The sequence below is a fragment of the Alosa alosa genome, chromosome 12 (genome assembly GCF_017589495.1).
Source record: "Alosa alosa isolate M-15738 ecotype Scorff River chromosome 12, AALO_Geno_1.1, whole genome shotgun sequence".
Lineage (NCBI taxonomy): Eukaryota > Metazoa > Chordata > Actinopteri > Clupeiformes > Clupeidae > Alosa > Alosa alosa.
This window is the reverse complement of record NC_063200.1, coordinates 5,442,221-5,452,180: the sequence shown is the minus strand read 5'-3', so window position 1 is coordinate 5,452,180 and position 9,960 is coordinate 5,442,221. Positions and strand designations below refer to the sequence as shown.

The 9,960-nt window shown below is 42.1% G+C and overlaps 1 protein-coding gene across 1 annotated transcript in view; it reads left to right on the top strand.

The window, feature by feature from the left end:
• Positions 1 to 5,027: 5,027 nt before the first annotated feature.
• Positions 5,028 to 9,960, top strand: part of si:dkey-220k22.1 (multiple epidermal growth factor-like domains protein 9) — a 101,883-nt gene continuing 96,950 nt past the window's right edge. The window contains 1 exon segment of the mRNA XM_048258123.1: positions 5,028 to 5,720. Coding sequence (XP_048114080.1) covers positions 5,174 to 5,720 — 547 coding nt within the window. The 5' untranslated portion in view covers positions 5,028 to 5,173.

Here is a 9,960-nt window from a genome sequence, read left to right as displayed (position 1 = left end):
AAAATGTGCCATTAATTTTAGTGCAATTATTCCTTTTCATCAAGTATGATGTAAACCATTTGATTGTGTCAGCTGAGATGTTATGAGTAGACAGTTTAGAAACTAAAACATTGTGGTTTACGGTGTCAAAGGCTTTCTTCAGATCCAGAAATATTGCTCCAACCACTCCCCCATTGTCTAAATTGGCATTCAGTTCTTCTACAAAGTAGCATAAGGTGGTATCTGTGGAGTGATTTGACCTGAAACCCAAATTGCATTGCATGCAATGGAATATGACATGAATTAAGATGGGCAGTGAGTTGGTTTGCTACAACCCTCTCAACTACCTTAGAGATAATTGGGAGTATACTTATGGGCCTGTAATTTGCCACATCAGTAGGGTCCCCAGCCTTGAATATAGGTGATATCACAGCTGTTTTCCAAACATCAGGAAACAGACACTCATTAATTGACATATTGACCAGGTGTGTGATGGGTGTACATAGTGCTTTGGCATTACACTTGAAGAGGGAGGAATCTAGTCCATAAACATCCTGAGCCTTAGAGCCTTTGAGATTGGTCAAAATTTTGGTTCTCTTCTTCATTTGTCTCTTTAAAACTAAAAACTGGGTATTCGTAGTTAGGTGGAGTGATGAGCATGGTTCTATCACCAAAAGTTGTTGCTAACTGCTCAACAGACTCCTTAAAAAAAGTATTAAAAAAAAATCTCTAGAAATGCTTCCATTAATGCTTAACTCTAAAGGCTGGTTTCCTTTCTCTACTTTCTTTGACATTGTATTTTCCATATTTGTTGGCCATTACCTCTGGCCTGATTGATAAGATCAATAAAAAAGTTTGCTTTGGCTTTACGGAACATATTTACTACCTTATTTCTCAGTCCTTTAAATATCTATAGTCGTTGTCCAATTGACTTTTTAGGGCAGTTTTAAGGTCATGGTCTCTTTTCTTCATTAGGCTCCATAATTCTTCATTTAGCCATGGTAAATTTGATGTTTTGCGTCCATTTACACACTTCTTGATAAATTTGTCTTTCACACCTGTAATATTTGTTAAGAAAAGTGTGCACTTATCATCTAGGCCTATATTATCGCATGAGAAGTCAGTCCAGTCTAATAATTTTAATTGTTTCTCAAACAGTGGCATATCCTTCTTTAGTATTCTGTAGGACACCTTTTTATTGTTATGTTTGTAAAGAAACCTTTTCTGGTTTAGTTTTCGACATATCAACACTAGATTATGGTCTGAGATGCCTGTGACAAAGTTGTAAGATTTAGTGATTCTCTCTTGTCTGTTACAGAATATCAAGTCAATCTGTGTATTTGAACAACGTGTAATTGTAGTTGGGCCATTAACCATTTGAGAGAGATCATGTTTGCCAGTGATATCATTACGTTTTTTCCTATCTGATTTGCTAGACCAGTTAATATTGAAATCACCAACCATCATTAGTTCCTTCCCGGTGTTTTCAAACTTTGATAAGAGTGCTTTAAATTCATCATAGAAAGTGTTATCTGATGAGGGTGGTCGATATAGGCAGATAGGCATATGATGATGATTTGTGTAGTGATCAAATAAGATACTACTGTATGATGTAAAGAACAGTTCATACTTATTTGATTTAAGATGATCAATGCCTGTAATCAGCCTAGTTTTGCTAATGAATGATTTCATTCAATACTGAAAGACGAATGTAAAGACTGAGGCTGTGAATGCTGCTCATGTAGTTTGATTTGAAGTCTGCTGACACCATATCAGTCCGTACTACCTCTCGCTTCATTCTGGTGTCAAAAAAAAGATGAACATTTTCCATCAACCTGACCAATCACTGGGCCCCTCCTAACGGAAATCCGCATCAAAGACCCCTACAAACATCAGCACTGACAGTCACAGGGCACAGAGATGGACAAGCTGCGTGGCTCCCTTGTCATGTTTGTGTGTAAGTAAAGTAAACCTTTTTTGTCACTTTATGTGCTTGTTTTTGCTCTTCGTTTTATGCTAATTACGTTAAACATTGTATACATTTAAAGGTGTGATATACCTGTGTGTGGAGAGCATCTCTGGAGCATCAGTCGTTAAACATGCAGGCCGAGCAGGAGACAACATCACCCTGCACTGTGACTTTGAAACTGATGTGGTAGATGCAGAATGGCGTAGACAATGTTCTCATGTGAATCAGCCAACACTCACCATGTCAGAGAGATTTACCCCACCTTGCTTCAGTGTTTAAAGTACCTCAACTACCTCCTCTGATTTGAGCATTGAGAACATCACAGAGCACGACCTTGGACTTTACTACTGTACTGGAGTAGAGAAAGAGAAGAACACAGAAGTGACTAGTATGAAATTCCAGCTGTCTTTTCAAGGCAAGTAACTTTTATTTTATGACTAAGTAGTGTGTAATTGCTTAAGTTCCAAGTTATTCACAGACACCCTGCCCAGTCCTACACCTCCCAGTTGTCCTCCTGAATGTGGGCACTGCTTTTATTTTATTCTGTGAATGTATGTATGTATGCACGTGTGTGTGTGTGTGTGTGTGTGTGTGTGTGTGTGTGTGTGTGTGTGTGCGTTTGTGTACGTGTGTGTGTGTTTTCACAGACACCCTTCCCAGTCCTACGCTTCCTAGTTGTCCTCCTCCTGAATGTGGGCACTGCTGGATTCTGCTGGCCAGCTTGTGTCCCATATGTATACTACTCACCGCGGTCATCTCCTCCACTAGTGTGTACTGTCTGCTCCGTCATAAAGGTACTTCACTCCCTGTTCTCCTCACCTATGGCTCTCCACTAATGACATATTTCAAATGTGTGTGTATCACTCCTTATTTTGTGTCTGTAGGGTCAGAAGAGAAGGAACTGTATCAGGGACCTACAAACAGAAAGGAAAGCAGGAAACAGGTATTCACATGCACAGCGACTGACTTACTCACACAAGAACAGAGAATGGATTGTGGTATTATAATTTTGTGGAGGGGAGTATTTCAATCAAGGGACCAGATATCTGGAACTCATCTCTCTATACTGTCTATATTTACCCCAATGTAGATATGACTATTGTTTGGATAAAGGATAAAGACCTTTGTTATGCCTCCCTGGATATACCTACAGTACCAATCGACAGAAACCAAGACCCAAGAAAAAGAGGCAACAGAATACTGACTTCAGTACCTACTCCGAGGTCAGGACTGGTACAAAGTAGAAGCACTAGGCCTACCTAGAGTGTCTCCAAAAGAGCTACCGTATGTGTACATACATGTTATTGCTCTGTGTCTTCAGAGCAATGACTCAGACCAAAGTGTCATTTTATGATTTATATTTGTGCATTTCATCACTGAAATCATGGCAACAAAAGATTATGATTGTTATGTAAGGAGAATGTTAGATGACTTGAACATACTTGGCATACAGTATGTATGCACTTATTCTCATTCATTCAGCTACTGTAAGTCCTTTCCATCTTGTTAGGCATGTAATCTTTACTCCACCACATAATTCAATTAGTAAATGGCTTACACCACGTTGTACTTTGGTGTGATGTTTCTTTTTTCAATCATCCAACAACAAAGAGTGGAACAAAACTGGCTGCACCAAACAGGGTGAAACTAAACTGGCCGCACCATTTTACAGGAACAAACAAGCTCTTCCTGTCAGGTTGACTGAGCGGGGACCAGGGACCTTGCATCTAGTGCGATGGTTTCAGCAAGCTGCCTACACTTTAACCTCAGCTACTAGGTGTGAACAACAATACTGAAACCCTTCTATTAATATCATCTGACACTTGTGTTTCAATGACAAAGTGGATGTTTCTTATGAGCACCACACATTCTGTAAAACTCTCCCTTCTAAGACATATAGTATGTGCATTTAGACATTAATTTGGCAGACACTCTAACCCAAAGACTAGATGTTGTTTAGTCAAGATAGATAGATAGATAGATAGATAGATAGATAGATACATACATACTTTATTGATTCCCAAGGGGAAATTCAAGGTCTCAGTAGCATACAGACATCACACACAACATTCACTAACAGCAGAAAAAGTAATTAAAAGTATATAATATAAAACACAACTAAGCAATAAGGACAGTAATATAAAGAATATACTAAAATACAAATTATACTAAATAACACTAAATCTAAATCAAGTCTAAAAACAGTATCCATAGTGGGTCATGATGTTTGTTTCCCATGTCGTTATTTCAAATTTAATTCATTTGCCTCTGGCCGAAGACATGGACTGATACTTGCACTACCTTGATGTCGTCACACAAACTCTCTCTTCCACACCACACTGATGTTTAAATAAGTAGATTTCTCTAAAAATTATCTGTGCATGATTTCACAGTCATCAGAATTGAGTGAGCTCAAGTTAAAAAGGATGTTGATATTGTAATTAAAAATGATTCATAAGTGCTCAGCAACACAGACTCCTCTTTACCTGTGATAGCCTCTGTCTGGAAAACAAACTGATTCCAGTGGGCCTACCATATGGCGTTGCTAAATAGTTTGTATTCACTATTCGTCACAAGATGGCGGTATATGACAATCCGAAAAAAAGCCTACAAACACAAGCAGAAAGTTTTGTGAATGTGGGTTATCATTAGCCTATAGCCTATTCCAGCAATTACCTGTGTTTTTGAAAATATGACGATCGTTTACTCGTCGTTAGGTTACTTTATTTTTCTTTGTTACAGATAAATAATAAATAAAATATATGTCCTTATTATTTTTTTTTATTCATCATAAAGTAATTATGTATTATTATATTATTAATTATTTATTCTTATCATAAAGTATAGTGGGTTCATTTAGTTGATCTGTGGCTGAAATTCATTAATCTTTTTTTGTAGTATCTAAAACATCATCGTTTGAGAATTTTGTTTCAAACTACTGTAGGCTAACATTCATTCGGACAACCTTGACCCCTCCCATCTTCTTACCATTGGTGGAAGGACATGCCTATCATCCAGGAGTCACTTGTCTTGCATGTGTTTGGTTGGGGTAATGAGAGTAGTAGAGTAGAAGCGGGCTGTCAGAGCGTGCCTTGGGATCCACACGAGCAACACAAAGTATCGGAGTCTATTACGGCACTCTACTACGAGGGCAAGGAGCACCCACGGAAGTCGCCCCTGCAGGATTACTTCACGGAGGTTCACATGGGGAGTTGAAGGACCAGCATGAAGCGAAGTCAGTTAAATATGTTAGCATCCCCGGGTTTTTGGTTACTTGTATTTTTGTGCGTAACTGATTCATCTCGTGCTGCACCTCGCACCGGGGATAACAATGACTCGCCTATCTCAAGGCGTCCGCGTGCGGTCTCCAATGCGCCTTTGGAACTGTACAACACCACCACAATGCCAAACCACTTACCCGATGATAAACTAGGGATGTTAACTGTTTCTGCCTTCTCCAGAACAACTCCGACCACCAAGACCCTAGGAGAAGCTATGACCCCGTCCCTGACAACCACCCTTGGCACTTTTACAGAGTCCACTAAAACAATGGAACCTACAGTAAAACGCAGGGACGTAACCGCAAACATTAAAATCACAACAGAGGCTGAAGCAGTTGGAACTACTACTATGTACCCACGTATTTCAAGTGCCTTACCGAGCATTACTGGAAAACCAGCTGAACACTCGACCCCCTCCGTGCCATCCAGTACGGAGATCCTGAAAAGCACTGCCGTGCCACCTGTCCCCACTACTATGGACAATAGGCAAGGTGAGTAACATTAGCTCGTTGTGTTGGTCGGCGCCCTGTGGACAAGGTGAAAAACACTTTAAGTTGAACTGATTGTCAACGAACAAATAAATTGCCCTGAATCCCACACACCTCCATAGACACGTTATCGCCATAGAAATATACTTTCTAAACGTGGTTTAGGAATTAATCATTTCATTTGATGCAGAACACCAACATACGACCACAGTAAACATATGTAGCCTAACTAATATGGCAATCATTGAAACAATGAAAAAAATATATACAACAGGCGAAATTTAACTGAATAAGTGGAATAACCGACTATACCGGTAACCTTCGTATGGCTCAAGTTTGTTTTAAATTAATGGACTATTCACATGTAATAATCAGAAACGCAGTCTTTGCTCCTGTTTAAGGCTGTATGGTCGTATTTCCTACATAGCCAAAGACTAGTAGCCTAGGCTATTAGTGCGTGATAGATAAACATTGGAATTCAAGCGTCAGGCAAAACACAACATTGAATTTGGTGCATTTTAACAAACTGGCGTGAAAGTAGATCAGAAAGCCGATGGGAATGTTGTTTTTTCTGTTGCTGCATTCTCAGCCAACAAACTCCCATTGCCGAGTGTGGAGAGAAAGTCTGCCGACGTGATTAATTTCCCTGGGCTACAAAGAGTTAACAGTGAATATACGGCTGAATGCAGCATTTCGTGCTACAGGGTGTCACTGACTGAGGGTAGTCTGGTCATCCTGTATGATGCACTCTTCTTTTTCACCTTTCTCAGCCATGTTGTCAAACTGCATTACCCTTGCCTCCATTTTTTTCTGCTCCTTATTTCTTTAGAGCAGGTTGTGATAAATGACCCCATGTGGAGCTCAGGTGCAGCAATGCAGTCCCAGGGGAAGTCACCTGGCTCCCTTCAGCATTCTCTTTTATTCTACCTTTTTGCTGATTTCAGTACAATTGTAGTCCACAGTGCAACATACCAAAATGCACACACATATACACACTGCATCCTTGTACACCTTGGTTTACTTTGCTAGTACTTAATGAAGGCAGTTTATTCAACCCTTGACTGGATTTCACTAACACAGAAGCCAACTTTCATAAAAAGGCATTATGACTATTATGAGATCGATCATTCAGCACACACCTATGTTCGCTCTGTGCCGAGGGCCAACAGATGTCCTCAGTCAACAGCTGCTGTTCCCGTGTGTGTGAGTGTGTCACTCTGAGCTGAACTTCGAACCATGCACATGCACACACAATGTGCGCCGGGAGCCCACAGTGCATCCCCCACTCTCTGCACCGCCTGTACCCAGTCTAGGAACAACACTATGAATGATAAACAGTTTGAGGCAATCCCAGATTATGGACGGGGGCTTGCAAGAGCTCTGAAGAGAGCACTAGGTGATGATAAAGGCTGAAAGCGCTTGGCATGGTGTATGTTTTTTCTTCCCAGAGCATGGACGTTGGCCTTCAAGAGCTCTGAAGAGAGCACAGGGTGATGATAAAGGCTGAAAGCGCTCGGTGTGGTGTATGTTTCTTCTGTGTGACTGTATAAAGAGGGTTGGGGAAGGTCAACAGTCTGCAAATGGCCCAGTTCAAACATCTCTCTGCCGCAGCAGCAGCAGCAGCAGCAGCACTCTGGAAACACTGGAGCGGCTCTTTTAAACACACCAAGAAGAAACCCACTGCAAACACACACAGGAAATTGCTGGCTCAGGACATACCAGCTTTGAATACCCAAAACAAGGTATTAGATTTGCTCTGCCTCGCTTTGATCTGAAATTCAGTCCTTCCCTGTCAGGTAGATAGCCTACTTAGACTCTACATTACTATCTAATGACAATAATAGCTGCTACCACCAGTTAGAAACAAAGTCTTGATCGTTAACTTGTTCCTTAAAATAGCCCCTGATAATGCTTTCCCATCTAAAGATAGAAACGTTTCTACTGAGGACAGTATTGTAAAGCGTTTTATTTGATGTTTGGGTGTTCCAGAGCCATAATGAAACTCACTCGCCAGCATGTAGAATTGTAGAATCATTTCCCTGGAGTCCCACACAGTCTTGCAATGCTTGCACACTCCACCACAGCCTGCTTCCCTCGAATGATTAGGGCAGGGAGCCTTTCTCTCCTACACAATAATATCTCTCGGTTGCTGACATAAATGAAAACCTTGTTGACAGACTGGAGGACATGGAGATTTCAGTTTGTTTAGTGTCACCCTTCTGTTCAGTTTTGGGTTACATGATGTGTCAACCAAATCTTCATACAGTAAGAGAAAACACTGGTTCTCTGCATATCCAATCATAAACTTAGGTATGCCTGGCGATATGTTTTCGTGAGGACTAAAGCAGCCAATATCACAAACTGTGTTGCATTCCAGTCTGTCACATATGTAAGCTGACACAGAGCCAGGCTTTATTAGAACAGAAAAACATTATTTGATACGGCATTGGGAAGAATCAAAGGTAGATTTTCGGTCTCTGTACCTTTCCAATCAGGAAACAAATGGACCTGAAGCCACCCATCTGGTGTTCTACTGGGAAGACTGTCTAAAGTAGATCCAACTGACTCCAGCCAGGCTGGCTGAATGTTATTCCGGTGTTCCGTAACAACACAAATATTCTGCATCCAACACTATGTTAGTGTGTGTAACCAGTGGGTATCAGAGGCCTTCATTAAAAGATGAACAGTTTACCCAAGCCTCTTCAAGGACAGGTGTGTTGAGGAGAGTCTTTTTGCCAACCACGCTTGTTTGCCAAGCTTTGTTCCTTAGGCTCTCTCCATTTAACAACCATCCAGAGACATGCTGGAGATACAGGTGCCCTTAGCTGAATTTCTCTGCCAACAGTCTGGATGGCAACTGCCCAATGCAGGAGTACAACAACACACCCAAGTATCACATGAAGATTCTGATGTTGTTCAAAACTAATGTGTGTGTGCGTACTGCAGATACCCTCGCCTCATTTTTTACAAACAAAGTGGCGGCAATCAGCAGTCAATTCTCTACATGCCCACTCAACGATCTGACTCAGATACCGCACTCCTACAACCTCTAGGGACTGCTGGAACATCTTTTTTCAGCATTCACGCCTCTCTCCGAGAGTGAAGTGTCCAGACTCCTGACATGCAGCCGTCCTACCACATGCTCGCTGGACCCTATACCCCTCGAGCCTACTTCAGTCCATCAGCCCGACCATCGCTCCAGCTATCACACATGTGATCAATGCCTCGCTAACCTCCGCACATTTCCAACAGCGCTCAAAATGGCCCGGTAACACCGCTATTTAAGAAAGCTTCTCTCAACCCTGCTCAAGTCGAGAACTACCGCCCTGTCTCACTACTGCCTTTCCTATCCAAAGGCATTGAACGAGCAGTCTCCAAACAGGTCTCTGACTTCCTTTCACAGAACAACCTTCTGGTTCCAAATCAGTCTGGGTTCAAAAGCTGCCACTCTACCGAAACGGCTCTGCTGTCTGTAACAGAAGCCTTAAAGAAGCCAGGGCGACCGCCGGGTCATCAGTACTCATTCTGCTTGACTTATCGGGTTGCCTTTGACACGGTTAATCACCGTATCCTTCTATACTCGCTGACATGGGAATCTCCGGTTCTGCTCTCTCCTGGTTTGAATCCTACCTCACAGGACGCTTCGTTTAACGTTATCATGGCTTGGTCAGCTATCCGCACCTCACCATCTCACCACAGGGGTCCCCCAGGGCTCAGTGCTGGGCCCCCTCCTCTTTGCTATCTACACCACCTCCTTGGGACAGATTATCCGTTCGCACGGCTTCTCATACCACTGCTATGCAGACGACACACAGCTCTATCTGTCCTTTCCACCTGACGACCCCCTGGTTTCAGCACGGATCTTGGATTGCCTTTCAGACATAGCTACATGGATGAAGGCACACCACCTCCAGCTGAACCTCTCAAAGACTGAACTGCTGGTCATCCCAGCTAAACCTACCATACACCACGACATCAACATCAAATTTGACTCCCTGTCTGTTTCACCGACCAGGACTGCAAGAAATCTAGGAGTTGTTCTTGACAACCAACTAAACTTCTCAGATCATGTTGCCTCAGTCGCCCGGGTCATGCCGCTTTTGCACTCTACAACATAATGGAAAATCAGGACTTACTTGACTCAAGATGCTACCCAACTTCTGGTTCAGGCAATAGTCATCTCACCGACTTTACTACTGCAATGCCCTCCTGACAGGTCTCCCAGCCTGCGAGTGAAACCACT